The sequence below is a fragment of the Lagenorhynchus albirostris genome, chromosome 9 (assembly GCF_949774975.1).
Source record: "Lagenorhynchus albirostris chromosome 9, mLagAlb1.1, whole genome shotgun sequence".
Lineage (NCBI taxonomy): Eukaryota > Metazoa > Chordata > Mammalia > Artiodactyla > Delphinidae > Lagenorhynchus > Lagenorhynchus albirostris.
In genome coordinates, this window is record NC_083103.1 from 63456053 (window position 1) to 63470970 (window position 14918).

A 14918-nucleotide genomic window follows, 5' to 3' on the forward strand; every position below is an offset into this window, starting at 1 on the left:
CCGGGGTGCAATCTGCCACAGCCCTTCAGTGAGGAGGTCGTTATTTATCTGGAACTTGCAACGCAGGGAGTGTGCTATAGCAGGTGTGCAGAGCAAACAGAAAGCTCCAGGCCTCTGAAACACAGACCGTTTAGAAAGCACAGATTCGGCTCATTGAACTGTGCGAAGGAGGACGCAGCTTGTTGTGGTTTCTCTGAAAATTGCCCCCTCCTTTCCAGCAGCTCTCTGCTACCCACTTCATTCAGGCCTTCATGGTCTCTGAAACTGGTCTGCCTGCCCTCCCCAGCCACACCTTGTCTCCAGCCCAGGCCCCTGCGGCAGCCAGGGCGAGCTTTGTAAAACACCAAAGTGCGTGTGAGCCCCCCTTGCCCTCAAAATTTTGCCACCTCCCCTGTGCCCAGGGCAGGAGACAGGACAAGCTCCAAGGCCTTTCGTAACTCGGCCTCAGCCCACCCACACTCCCACTCCGAGAATCTCAGGCTCCAGTTACACTGAACAACTCACCACCTGCACTGCCCCACAGGGATCTCTCAGCCAGGTTTTTTTTTTTTTTTTTTGGCTGTGTTGGGTCTTCGTTGCTGCGCATGGGGCTTTCTCTAGTTGCGGCGAGCAGGGGCTACTCTTTGTTGCGGTGTGCGGGCTCTAGGCGCGTGGGCTCCAGCAGTTGTGGCACACAGGCTCAGTAGTTGTGGCTCGCGGGCTGTAGAGCACAGGCTCAGTAGTTGTGGCGCACGGGCTCAGTTGCTCTGTGGCATGTGGCATCTTCCCGGACCAGGGCTCGAACCCGTGTCCCCTGCCTTGGCAGACAGATTCTTAACCAATGCGCCACCAGGAAAGTCCCTCTCAGCCAAGTTTATTCACACATTTCTTCCTTCCACTCTGGGCAAATGAGGAGATGAGGGTGGACTGTGCACTTCTCTTGATTTCTATAGAGTAGTCTCTTTGGATTTATAGAATTATGACATGAGAGAAGCAAGACAGCAGGTCTCAGAGGACACAGGGCAGACACGCCTACACACACCACCTACTGGATGCAAGTATCATAAACCACGTGCGCCAGCAAAGACAGTCAGATGGAGGCAGCCGATCTCATGACTAAATGCCTCCAATGGCACCCCACGAGTAAGTTGTAATTTTTATTATTTTATTTTGGCCATGGGGCACGACATGCATGATCTTAGCTCCCCCACCAGGGATCGAACCAGCACCCCCTGCAGTGGAAGCACAGAGTCTTAACCACTGGACCGCCAGGGAAGTCCCTAATTTTTATTTTTGACATTTTGAACAGAGGGTGGTTTTGAGTAGCAGACAAAGTTTTAGAAAAGTCATGCTTGCTGGGATCTGCCCCTTCCTTTTTCCTATTCCTGCGCCCTCCCTACACATTTACTTGTGGAGGCAGACGTGTCCTTCCGGGGATCAAATGGGATGAGAATGGTTTAGAAAACGTTTTCCCATTGCACTCAGTACTCAGAAGCTGTTCTACCCAAATTAAACCAACAAGGCCCTGGGACTCAGACTAGGAAGAAATTACCTAATAAGTGTGATAGGAATAGTAGCACTGATCTCTTAGTAGGTGCAGATCCTTTACCAGGTACTGAGGCATGTAGTTTGTTGCCATGAACTTCTGGAGGGAAAAGGTTGTGCCTTATTTATCTTGGTGTACCCTCCCAGGCTGACACATGCTGGACCCTCATTCAGCTATTCCACAAATATTTACTAAGCAATAGAGGATTTGTTTTTCCAGGTTTGGAGATTTAAGCTTGTTAATAACAGATGAATTCTTTCTCTGTTTCATCATCTGCACTTTCGGACTCTGAGTTGGACTCTTGTCTTTGTGCTTTTCTACAATCACTCCCTCTCTCCCTTCCACAGCCCACCCCAGTATTCTACATATAGTAGGTGGTCAGCAAGTATTTGTTGGGGAGAGAGGAGAAAAAAGGGGGAAGAGAGACAGCTTAACAATAAGCAACACGGAGGGTAGGTAGGTGAGCAGTCTCAAAACCATCTTGAGACTACAGTATTTTCTGCGGCGACTGCCCAAGCACCTTTCCAGAAAGTCCTGCCCAGGCGAGGCCTCTTGTTGGACCTTTGGTTTCTTTCCTATGCTGGCCACATTTGTCACCAAAGCTCCACAGTTTCCCCGCCTAACAAGCTAAAACCCTCCTGTCCTTCTAACCTCCCTTACTTATTCTCTCCATAGATATTTCAGAAACTCATGCCAGGCCTTGAGGACCCACAGATGGGCACCTTTGGGTGCTCAGAGTCATTGTCAGGGTGCTCGGTCTAGTAGGGATACAGACACGTGAATAGTCTATTACCAACAGCTCAATGAAGGCTCCCAGAATTGATAGCACAGAGGCTAAAATTTACCTATGGTAAGAAGAAAAGAGAGGCAGGAAGTGGCAAGTAGGAGGGTCAGGGGCATCTTCCCAGGAGACATGACCTAAGATTTCAACGTTAAAGAATAGAAACAGCCTAGTTGAAGAAAGACGGAAGGAGCATTGCAGGCAAAGGGAAACACATGCGGAAAGGCAAGGGAGAGTAAGGAAAATGATGGAACTAGGACAGATTTTTCTCTGACTTATCAATCCCATCTCAGTGCTTTATACTCTACATTCACCTCATATCAAGTGAAATGATGCAATCCTTCAGCATCTTGGAAAATTTAGACAGCCAAGCATTCAATCTCTTAAAGAGAAAGGCATTGATAATGTGGGCTATCTATGAGATTAAGCACGTTCTTGGGTGAACACCGGATCAGGTACTTATAGGAAATCATGTGGGAGGCTGATGAAAATCAGGCGGTTGATGTGAAATGTAATAAATCTTACTTTTTATTCTCTCTCCCTGGGGGTTTGAGAAGTTGGAATCCTTTGCTGTGAGAACAGATGAATCCGTGGTTTCCCTGCCTAAGGAAAAGGACAGGGTGATTCTGGGAATTTCAGGTGGGACCAAGGTCCATTTTGAAAACTTTCTGGACTAAACCTTTGCAGGTCCAACATTGTCAAAACATTTAGCGAGATGTTCCCAGTCCTACACCCCAGCTGCATGGTGAAGGAAAACTGAGCAGAGGACAACGCCCTTCTCCGAGTGTGGTTTATTTCTGTTCACAGAAACTCTGAAGACAGGAGGCCAAGGCTGACCTCTTTAGTCAAGAGTCTGCTCAACTTTAAAATTATGATTGCATGTGAAAGCTAAAATGGGAAAGAGAAAAAATCAGTTCTCAGGACAGAAATGCTAAAAAACCCTTAGGCCACATTCCAGTCAAGGTCCCAGCCCTGTGTATGGAGCTCCTGGACGGGAGAGCAGCTAAGACCATTTCAGATCAGCTGAGTGTCCAGGGTCCTGGGGTTTATTCTAGAGGTGTCCAGCTTACAGATAAAGAAACTTACAAGAGTGATTATGCTACATAATCCTTAAACAACAGAAGCTCATGGCCAGGTCTCGTTATTGAGTTGCCTGCCAAAACATTTACCCACTCTCAGTGAACTATTTGCAGTAAAAAAAAAAATCACAGGGATAGAGCGTGTTAGTTTCCTAGGGCTACTGAAACAAACTGGGTGGCTTAAGGCACAGGAATTTATTCTCACACAGTTCTGGAGGATAGAAGTCCAAACCCAGGTTTTGGCAAGGTTGGCTCCTACGGAGGCTCTGAGGAAGAATCTTCCATGCCTCTCCTGGCTTCAGGTGGTGGTTGGCAATCCTTGGTATTTCCTGCCCTGTAGCTGTATCACTCTAATCTCCGTCTCTGCCTTCCCATGGCGTTCTCCTGTGTCTGCGTTCAAATTCCCCTCTTGTTATAAGGACACCAGTTATTGGATTAGCCCTACACTCATCTAGTAGGAGCTCATCTTGATTATGTCCGCAAAGACCCTACTTCCAAATAAATTCACATTCACAGGTAAAGGGGGTTAGGACTTCAGCGTGTCTTTGGGGCAGACATGATTCAACCCACAACTGAGTGTAGAACGAAAACAAAACCCTGGGCTAGGCATGAGAGAACAAGGCTAGCCCACAGGCTACTCACCCACGGAGGTACTCCCGGCAAAAGTTTCAGTTCTCGTCTCGAAAGAAAAGTAGTGCCTGCGCTGCTTACCTGAGAGGTGCTATGAGCAAAAAAATGAAATCGTGTAAATAAAAATATTTTCTATATGGAAAGTGTTTCTACAAGTGCAATGGATTATGAATTCATTCCAGCTTGTGTTGAATTTTCCTTAACGTCATAACTACATAATGAGTAGGTAATGAAATGAGAAACACAGCCGGTCTTACAGGGAAGAGAATTTAAATTACATGCCTCCTTTCAGGTATGGTTTGAGATAAAACACAATAGCGATCTGCAGTGAAGGAGAAGAGCATTGCAGATGCTTGCTCCCTGGGCTTTTCACTCACACTAAAACAGGGTGGTATTCAGGTGAGACCAAGTGGTGGAAAGCAACTGAAAGGCAAACCAAGAGGGCTGATGTTCTCCTCTGGGACACCAGCAGCCGTCTCCAATGGCAGTGACTTCCCTACCCTCTGTCTGTGTGGTCCATACTACTTGCTCCCATGACAGTGTCCTGCTAATGGCCTTGAATTTGCTTTGTCTGATGACTTTTCTGGATACTTATAAATTTAGCTAAAGTCATTTTCCTGGCTGATTGATACAACATACTCCCATGTCTATTACACGAAACAGAATCATTTTGTAACCAGAAAAATAAAAAAACTTTTAATGAAAATCTGAAGTTAAAACAAAAGCTCTCTTTCCCCTTTTCAAGAGGCCTGAAGCTCTAGCAGCGACAGGGAAACATGTTTCAGGCTGCCAGATTAAGTCAAAGGGACTGGGAAGGTATGTAAGAATGGTTACATGTATTGGGAGTGCCAAAAAGGGGCGTCATGGGGTGACAGCTTGAGAACTATAGTCACATCCGAAGTATCAAGTGACCACTTGAGTGTTACCGATGACCACAGTAGTGATAAAGTCTGTTGACTTTGCATCTCGGGGGTTTGCTGACCCAAGAGAAATCCCAGGGGGGGAAAATAGCACCAGCAAAAAAAAAAAGACGAGGCTCTCCCTCTGCCCTGCAAACCCAGTTCTCTATTTCTCACTGCTGGGTAAGCATGATTCCCAGGGGCTTTCAGACACCTGCAGGAATAGGCCAAATCACACACCAGCTACTAAACAAAACTTTATTTTCCTTTGATACAAAAATTAAATAGCAAAGTTTATTTATTTATTTATTTTTGTACAGTGATAAATTAGAAATTTACAGTACAGACATCAATGCAGACATACGTTTGTACATCCTCAAAAGCAGGGTCTATTTCCTCTGACGTTCAGCAACTCGTTCAGGGCATGTAGGAGGGTTTGCCTGGTACCTCTGTGTCGAACATCTACAAGTCCCTCAGGTAGGCCTCGAGGTGGCCGGCGCTCGGGTGGCACGGGGGCCCGAGAACAGCCACAGAGCACGAGCGTGGCTGCCTCACCAGCAGGCCGAAATTCATCTCTGCATAGATCACACCTGATATTTATTCTGCCTTTCCTACAAAGAGCTCGAGGGGCCTTTGTCCTCCTTCCTTCTAAAGTCTCACAACATCCCTGTGAGGTAGGAAAAAATTCAGGACCACCTAGATGCCCCACGGGGAGACACCTGGAAAGCAGCCTCCCCTCCCCAAACCCTCAGCCATACCAGCCCGAGCCCTCAGCAGGATGGGGAAAGGTGCACACCTGGGAGAGCAGATGGACCCAGCCTCCAGGGGGCGGGGGCTCTCGCCCCCTCCCCAGAAGCCTTCTGGGATGACAGTGGTCATGTACTGAATATTGTAGGCGATCAGGGAGCTACAAAAGCTTGGAGGACACGGCTCATAGGACCCCAAGCAGGCCCTCTACAAGTTGCCTGGGTGAATACTGGGAATTTGCTGATGCAAAGAAGAAGGGAAATAAGGCAAACCAGGAACAGGCAACTGGGTGTACCAAGGAGAAGAGGCCTATTGGGGAGATCCGGCGTTCACTTCCCTCCAGGTAACACCCAGTGGGCCATCACTGCACATGTGCGTGGCAAGAGGCAGTGGCAGACAGCTCAAACCAGGCCGCAGCGAAACAAAATCCATTATTTAAGGCTCTGGTATCTGATCCTTGGTAGGAGCAAAATGCTCTCCTAGGAGTTTCCAAGATCTACAGACTAGGCCCAGAAGAAAAATGAGAACCCGGGTCCTTTGCCAGACATAATACAAACCCAGACGGGGACTCTGAACCCAAGTATAATAAAGGAACAAAAAGAACCATCAGAGTCCAATGACTCGACATCTCTGGCTGGAATAGCAACTCTCTCCAATCTCCTCCATCATAGAATGAAATGCAGGATGTATAACAGATCGATTCCGGGGGCTCCTTCCAGAGTCTGGGCTCCACAGCCCTCTCCCCTAACTGCCGTTGTGGCCACCTCGCCAGAAGCCGAGGCTTGCACCATCCTGGTGAAATCTTAAGTTGAGTCTGCCTTCCAGGGCTGAGGCTGTCGAGTTTCTCTTTATACCCTCGGGCCTCGGCTTGGTTCCCAACACTGAATTCCGTGACCAGGGGGCTGAGAGGGGCCAGAGAGGACAGGGCTGGGGGTGCTGGTAACATCACAATTCAGAACCTAGATACAGAAGTTTCCCAGGTTCCAGGTTTGGAGGATGCAGGGGAGGGAGGGCCAGGGGAAAGCAAAGTCAGAGAGCATCTCAGGGAAATAAAAAGTGTCACCGCTTCTCCTGTTGCAGGTCCCTGGGTGAGCTGCCAGACCAGAAGCAGTCTCAGAGATCAGGAGACAGGTCTCCATAGAGGAAAAAGGATATGAATCAACCAAGCAGCGCCATCAGGCGGTCCTGGCCAGTTCCACCCTTCCCATGTTCCTCTGCCCTGAGGTGCGGCCTTTATGAAGGAGGAGAAAGGAGTTTGCCAGAGAGGAGGCTGGACAGAGGTGCCCTTGGTCCCTGTTGAGGCCAAGGGATTTTGTAGGAAGCTATAATTATACCTACTTATCCTAGATTTCCGAGAAAGAAAAAGAACGCTAACCTTTTCCCTAGCAAGATGCTGTCCTCAAATTCACCTGTACGAGTCACCAGAACACCCCAAGCCCTAAACTGCCTGCTCCCGAAGCCATATTAGATGTGGGAGTTCATGTCCTTGTAGCCAATGTTTGTGATCTTCCTAGGAGATTTCCACGGAGACTGTCATGAAACAGAGCTGATGCTTTCTGGCAAAACCCCTGTGAATCGATTTGCAAGGAATCCTGGGAAGGGATAAGTGATGGGTTAAAGGGAGAAAGACCCAGGAGGAGGTTTATGGGATGGTGACCGTGGAACAGATGGCAATTCAGTAGCCCCTGCGACTTCCTGAAACCAATGGCCAAGTTCAGCAGACCCAGGGGCATCCCAGTCCAGGTCGGTTAGACGAACAGAGCTGATCCTCCCTGACATCCCCTAAGGTGCCTAACACAGGGCTTTACACACAGTTAGCACTCAATAAATGTGCTGATAATTAACCTTTTTTAAAACCAATACCAACTTAACAGGTGATGGATTCGTTTCAAGGTAACTGATATCTAACTCTTGGCCACAAAGCTCCTTTCTTAAAACCGTGAACACTCTCCGTGGTCTGGAATGTGAAAGGAACGGCCTATAAGCCTGTGACACTGCCAAGGCTACTCATCTATTCTGCACCGATGACGACTTCTGATCAAATATATATTTCTCCTGTGAAGGCAAGAGATTTATGGAAGAGACACGTTACAACCCAGAAAGCTCCAAAACTTGGGGGTCCAGTTTCACCCAAGTACTCTTATTGTTCCTTATTTGTTACTATTCATAAATATTGAGCACCCTTTCCATGCCGGGCCCTCTGCTAGGTGCTGCGTCGGTCACACGATCACTGAAACATTACAAAGAGAACTGCATTACAATCCCCTGCCTGGTCCTTCTTTCCTTTCCTGGGCCAGAGTCTCCGCACAACTCCCAAGACACTGGAGCGGAGCGTGAGTAAGGGCAGGCTCTGCCCCTGGGTGCATGCTCCAGGGCCCCGGCCAGCTATGGGAACCATCTGCAAGCAGCACAGGGCGTTCACATTTTACATTTCATAGGCGATGCAGTCTCAGATGGAGTTCAACTGGTCCTTCTGGGGATCATTTCTCATGCTCCTGGAGCCCTGACCCAGAGTCCAGCCAAGGTACTCAGGCTCAGCACACACAGCAGGGGACACCGGTGCCCACTCAGCAACTGTGTCCAAAGCCCCAAGCCTTTGCCTTCCAAAACATGCAACAGACCTTACGTGTATCTTCATCTCAGACAGGTCAAGAACCGCACCACAACAGAGAAAGAAGAAAGGAAAATGTCAAACCAGGGGGCATAAAGCTCAAACCAAAAAAGACATGCTTATTTCCAGAATTTGAACTCCTCTTTGGAAATCTGAGTCCCTGGAAATATTTTTCCACAAAGAAATGTGATAGAAGAGCTTTCCTACCTGTTTTAAAGGGGGGGGGGGAGCATGAATAAATAAATAAATGAGTCATCGCAAGGTAGTTGCTGAAGCAAAGACAGGTATGAACTTCAAGGACAGCAACCTGTGACATCGTCAATAATTTGTCCCAGAGATCTGGTGACTAGAAGGCCTGAGGCGGGTCAGGGGAAAGGCCAGTTACAATTGTAAAAGAATCGCAGCTTTTGAGAGTCTGCTAGGGGGTACCCCCTCGCAAGGAACATAAAGCATAAATTTTAAAAGCTCTGGATACCTCTGCAAAAGGCAATTAAGACCTGTGCCGTTAGAGTTTGCAGTTCACTTCATACGGTCTACACTTTATTCCCTACGAACCAATCAAGCTCCTGGCATTCTGGAGATTCATTAAGCACCATATAAATACTCCAGGCCACACTGCCTCCAAGGAAATCTTACCCGGAGCCCTTGCCAATTACTAGGAAATAATTATGCACCAAGTAGTTGGATTAGCTGTCCTTAGCTCCCTTTACAAAACTGAAAAAGTCTCCATTGTGGTAAGCAGACCAGACTCTGATAACATTCTTATGCTAAAGGAAAAAAAAAAAAAGGCACTATCATTCTGAGAATGCAAGCTGACCATAGCTTTAAAGTCAGCTGAGTAACTGTTATGTCATGGTCCAAGAATGTGCTTTTTATTGTAATTGACACACACAAGTTACATAGCTAATCTGTGTGAATGCAAAGTTGCCAAGAAACGTAACATTTTAGCTCTTCCAGACTGGCGTCTGCATAGATGCAATCACACAAGTAAAATATATTAAGTCCCCATTGCTCAATGCAGTCGGTCTCTGGGGTGGGTAAGGTAAGTCGACTTGGTAAATATCATTTTCCTCTGAATTAAGTGATTGTCGAGAAAGTGAATCACCCTTCCTTTCCCCCTCATTAGGCATGCTGCAGTGCAAACATTCCTATAAAAAATACCTGTTTTTGAGTCATTAACGTAAAATGGAGAAAACAGCAGCAGTCTGGGACAGAGCTGTTGAAATTTAAGAGGAAGAGAGAGAAGAAAAACCCACTGGATACCTCATGTGTGTTTGTACAGTACTTTTGTTTGTTCAAACAATTCTGTTTTATGACAAAGGCACTGAAAGATTCTGACACCACCTCTTGGGAGAGCAGTCCACAAAGTTCTAAACAGCAGACAGTACACCACAGAAAATGTTTATGTTAGACCAGCCAAACTCTAAAACTCTCGTAACACTTCTCTGAACCCAGCGTTTCCAGTGTTTATAGATTGCTTTGCTATCTGAAAGACCCAGTTAGTATTTAAAATTTTTAAAGGGTTAAAAAAGTTAATCTTTCTCCCTGCAAGTTGCCTACTCACAGCTCAAATCCCACCCTGCAGGGAAAAGCAGCATCGCCCTGGACCTCCTGGAATCTAGGCAGGACCTCCACGCTCCAAGCTGCGACCTGCTAAAGTGATCAATGTTTTGATTTTTCACAGCTTTGAAAGCCTCTAACTGGCTTTTCCATTTTGGATCATTCCAAAGTCCACAGCAAAAATCATTAGTTTTATGATGCTGGGGGGAGACGGGGGAGAGTGGTGGAGGGTTATGGGGGTCACTTAAGTGTTGCTAGCTTGTTCAAACTGAGATTCACTGCATGAAGCTTTTAGTAGCATTTGCACCGCAATGCTGGCATGCCCCCTTCAAAATCTGGAAAGCATAGAGGCTGGCTAGCCTTATACCACAGTTTCATTGCCTCTCCCAGGCTTCACCCAACCATTCCCTCTTTTTTCTCTCTTTACCTTCCCAGAATTCACCAATCTGTTGGAACACTTCTGCCACGTGTGAAGAGTTTTGGCAGACCAAATCCACATGCCTGAAGTGATGCCTACCAACAAAGACATAAAAATTTTCAACATCTCAACCGCCATATTGGAGTCATCTGCGGAATACCGGAACAGCGCCCAGTTGGAGATTTCATAGAAATAACAGGCAATCACACAGGTTGCAGGCACCGTGTACAGGACTGAGAAGACCCCAATCTTGACCATCAGCCTCTCCAACTTGTCTGTCTTTGTCCCATCCTTTTGAAGATTCGACCGAATTTTGAACAAGGCCACCAAGCCTGCAGCAATGAACAAAGTTCCAATCACCAAGTAAGTGAAGAGAGGAGCCACCACAAAGCCCGTGAGGGCATCAAGGTTTTGGTTCCCCACGTAGCACAGGCCAGTCAGTTCATCTGCATCCACCAGTCTCATAATCAAGATGACAATGGTTTTCACTGCAGGGATAGCCCAGGCTGCAATGTGGAAATAAGAGCTGTGCATTTCAATGGCTTCATGACCCCATTTGAGTCCCGCTGCCAAAAACCAAGTGAGTGTCAGAATAACCCACCAGATGGAACTGGCCATTCCAAAAAAGTACATCAGCAAGAAAATGATTGCACATCCTGTGTTCTTAAGTCCTTCTTGGATGAGAACAGGTTCTGCTGCCTCTTCAAAATCGCAGGATATCCTTTCCCGGCCTACAGTCAGCCTGACAATATAAGCAATGCTATAAATATTATAGCACATACTGAGAAATATGATGGGGCGCTCCGGGTAGGAAAACCTGGCAGAATCGATCAGGAAGGTCAGCACAGTGAAGGCGGTAGAGATGAAGCACAGGCTGGCCCACACGGCCATCCAGATATCGGTGAACTCCTTGGCCGAGCGGCTGTATAAGCCAGCATCATAGCCACACTTGAGAACGCAGTTCAGGCTCCTCTTCACCCAGATGTACTGATCAGAGTTGGTTCCCACGGAATGGCACTCTTCCCCAGGCTGGATGGGGGTTTTGTGAGGTAAGGGCACCTCCTCATCACCTGGCCCTTCCATGCACATGTGGTTGTGGTCATTCTGTGGTGGGAATTTGCTGCAGTTCAGGCTATCTGGCCAGGCAAATCCAAATTCCTTCAGGACAGGCTCGCAACGTCTCTTGACCGAAAGACACATCCCGCCGCAGGGGCCGATGGGGATATTGACCTTCTCTGTGCACATGGGCACATACACGGAACAAAGGAAGAACTGGAAAAGTCATGAAATGAGCAAAGAAAAAAATGACTTGGAAGTTTGACCAAAGGCTTGCACAAAACTGACTTGAATGCTTCTGGGCAAAGTACACATCTACTTTTAAATCAGTCTACAGGGTGTCTGTTGACTCTGACCTCAAACAAATGTACCTAATAATCCATCACTTGCACACTTTTTTTCTTTTGGGTCTAGCAATCCTTTCCAGGAGAACACAGATAAATAAATATATAAAAGGGACACGAAGAATTACATAATCCCTTTTTGCACAACACTTGGGGAAATAAACCTTAAAAAGCTGACTTTGAGTCTCCCTCCCCTTTCAGCTACTATTTGAAAGAGCTGGACAGACTAACCAAATGACTCAGTCCTTTGGGTGATGGGGTGATTTATTTTTACCCCCATTTCTTTATCACCGTACAAATAAATGTAAAAAAAAAAAGTAGATACGGCTTTTCTCACGTTAATATTCTCTCCTTTCTCTCTTTTATCCCCTAAAATTATTTTTTAACCAGTCTCATATTGAAAGAGAAAATGTCCTCACTGAGATACTGTTAAATCCAAGGATGGGATGCAGGTTGAAGCCTCTGGATACCAGGGGTTTGTTTGGCCAGGTTTCCTCAAAGAATAATAATGAAGCACAATAGGAAAATATAAATGTTCAGTCCCTGAAACTGCAACACCAGCAGGGGAGAGTCCAGTTGCTGTCCTCAATTCCTCCAGCATTGATAAACAGTCTGCTTGGCTCCTTACAGATGTTGTCTATGAAGTCTAGAGTTACAAGTAACTATTTTCCAGCATGTAAAGGGATCCAGTCCTGTCCTTCAAAACAGCTTGGCTGCCTCCCCAGGATACATGTAATTAAAAATATATATCCCTGCAAAAGCTGTTTCGCCAGCAAAATTGTCACTGATGTCAGGATATGTGCTGTTTCCAAACTGAGAGCTAGAGAATCATTTTCTTAAGTTTTTATAACCTAGTTCTAAAGTCCTGAAACTTCCAAAGAGACATTTTACCAGCAACAGGTCTAATCCCAACCATCTTTCTGAAACCACAATCCAACTTTTCAAATGACCTATGTAAAAACATGCACCTAGTAAGTCAGCTACCTGCCTGTTTCTTATCTCTCAAAAGTTACAACCAGAACCACAGATTTCTAAAGCTTTTAGCCTGGATAACTATCCTCTATTTCCCCCAACTTCTCTCTTTTCTAAATTTCTAAAAATCACTCGTAGCCTCACCAGTCAAAACACAACCAGTGTTTAACATTTTTAAAAATTTCCTTTAGGTTCTTTTTTTTTTTTTTTTTTTTTAATAATGAACTGGTTGGGGCTTCCCTGGTGGCGCAGTGGTTGACAGTCCGCCTGCCAATGCAGGGGACGCAGGTTCGTGCCCTGGTCCGGGAGGATCCCACATGCCGCGGTGCGGCTGGGCCCGTGAGCCATGGCCGCTGAGCCTGCGCCTCCGGAGCCTGTGCTCCGCAACGGGAGAGGCCACAAAAGTGAGAGACCCGCCTACCGCAAAAAAAAAAAAAATAATAAATAAATAAATGAACTGGTTGTTGTTATAAGATTATAATCACCCTGTATATGCAAATTCTTCACTTTTTATGGTAGGATGAACATTTTCTATATTATTACATAAGCTTTAATATTCTTAATGACTGCAAAAACAAACAAAAAAACCCCACAAAACTTCCAATACACAAACTACCTTCTGGAGCTTGACCATACTAACGCCTTTTTCCCAAGTGATAGCTTCTCCCCCGCCTAGTACTAAACCTGCCCTTAACCCTGAGGCTAAGAAGGAACTCAAGCCATCGCAGCCATTCCTTACTTCGTGACCTCTAAAATCATGCAGGACGACGCGAGGGGCCATTCTGCAGAAACGGGGCAGGGGTGTTTCATTTAATAACACACCCAAAAAATACGGGGGGAGGAAGGAGGTCGGTGAGGGAGGAGAAGTTCCCGTCTCCTTATCTCTCCTTCCAAGTCTTAGCTGCAGCTGGCTGCCCTGCCTGGGACTCGCCCACCGAGCAGCGGCGGCCAGAATCCTTGGCAAAGATAACTCTCAGCTCCACTGGGGTTAGGGGCTTGGCCAGACACGGGTGGGCAGGGGAGAAAAACGGAAGGGCGGGGTGTAAGAGTGGGTCCTTTCGCAGGCCAGATGACTTACACAATGTTTTGGCTTCCAGTCCCTGAGAAGGGACAGAAAAGTGGGGGTGGGAATGGAAATCACTTCTCCAGGATAGTTAATACCCTTCAGACTTAGGAAGGGGGCAGGGGGCTCGACTTGGCAAGGGCTCCACGGAGTTAGTTTGGGGCGTCCCTGCCCAAGGGGTCCCGCCCGGGGTAGGTGCGCCCACCTGCAGCTGGCTGGAGCAGCCGTACTGGATGAGCGGCGTGAAAGTTGTCAGCTGCAGCTCGGCGTCCGTCTGCAGCTCGTGCCCCACCAGGTTGGGCATCTTGGTCACGTTGTAGCCCAGGTTCTGGCACATAGAGATGCGGATGGGGTCGCAGCGCCGCTCCTCCTCGTCCCCGAAGCCCCGCGCCGGCCTCAGGAGCAGCAGCAAGAGCAGCAGCAGCCGCAGGCTGAGACCGACGCCCCCGGGGGCCCCCAGGACGCGCGGCCCTGCGCCCCGCCAGGCCATGGCCAGAGCCGGGGGGCAGAGGCGGCGGTGGCGAGGGCTGCTCCAGCAGACACCCCCAGTTTGCACGGGGGAGCCGGCTGCCCGCGCTGCTCCCAGCTCCGGGAAAGGAAGTGTGATAAGGCGCCAAGGGCGACGAGGGGGCAGCGGCCGGGCTCTCCCGCAGCTGCGCGCGACTGTGTGGGGTATTAGACGCCCCCGGCCGGGGCCGAAGGACAGACTGCGAGGGTCATGGCTACAGGCGGCGAGCCTCCAACCCGGCGCCGGCCGCGGCCGCTCAGCGTCTCCGCGAAGCCCGCCAGCACGCAGCGCCGCACCGCTCTCACCACCCGAACCCTCCGAGGCGCTGGAGTTTTGCTGGGCGGTGGCGGGACGGGACGGACAGCGCGCCTCTCCAATGGCCGGGCGCCGTGGCCAGCGAGGGGCGGGGCCGCTCTGCCCTGGGCAGGGTCAGGCTCCCGCCCGCCCGCCCCCCTCCTCCGCCCCTCCCTCCCGTCCCGTAGCGCTCCGCCCCGCTTCCCGGCTCTCACTTTCCTCCCACCCGGTTCGCGGCGCTCGGGGGCCAGGCGGGGATGGAGCCGAGACGCTCCAGCCGGACCAGCCTCCCCCTTCTGTCCCAGGTGAGAAGCGCTCCCAGAGGAGTCGGCTCCCTTTTCCTTTTTTACTTCCAGCTGTCACCTCAGCCCGTGGCCACTTCCCCATCAAGCAGAGAAACGTATACAAAGAACATGGGATTTGGCTTTACA

General features: G+C 48.5%; 1 protein-coding gene across 3 annotated transcripts in view; it reads right to left on the reverse strand.

Moving 5' to 3' along the window:
• The window catches only part of FZD4 (frizzled class receptor 4), a 149763-nt gene extending 135276 nt beyond the window's left edge, over positions 1-14487 (reverse strand). The window contains exons 1-3 of one of the 3 annotated variants that reach the window (XM_060160182.1): positions 13891-14309; positions 10260-11522; positions 4028-4106 (exon numbers count right to left, since the gene is read on the reverse strand). In XM_060160182.1, coding sequence (XP_060016165.1) covers positions 4028-4106; positions 10260-11522; positions 13891-14175 — 1627 coding nt within the window. In that variant the 5' untranslated portion in view covers positions 14176-14309. Of the gene's footprint in view, positions 1-4027; positions 4107-5158; positions 9489-9541; positions 11523-13890 lie in introns of those variants that run through there. The other 2 variants (XM_060160184.1, XM_060160183.1) reach the window with 2 other exon arrangements.
• Between the last annotated feature and the right edge of the window lie 431 nt (positions 14488-14918).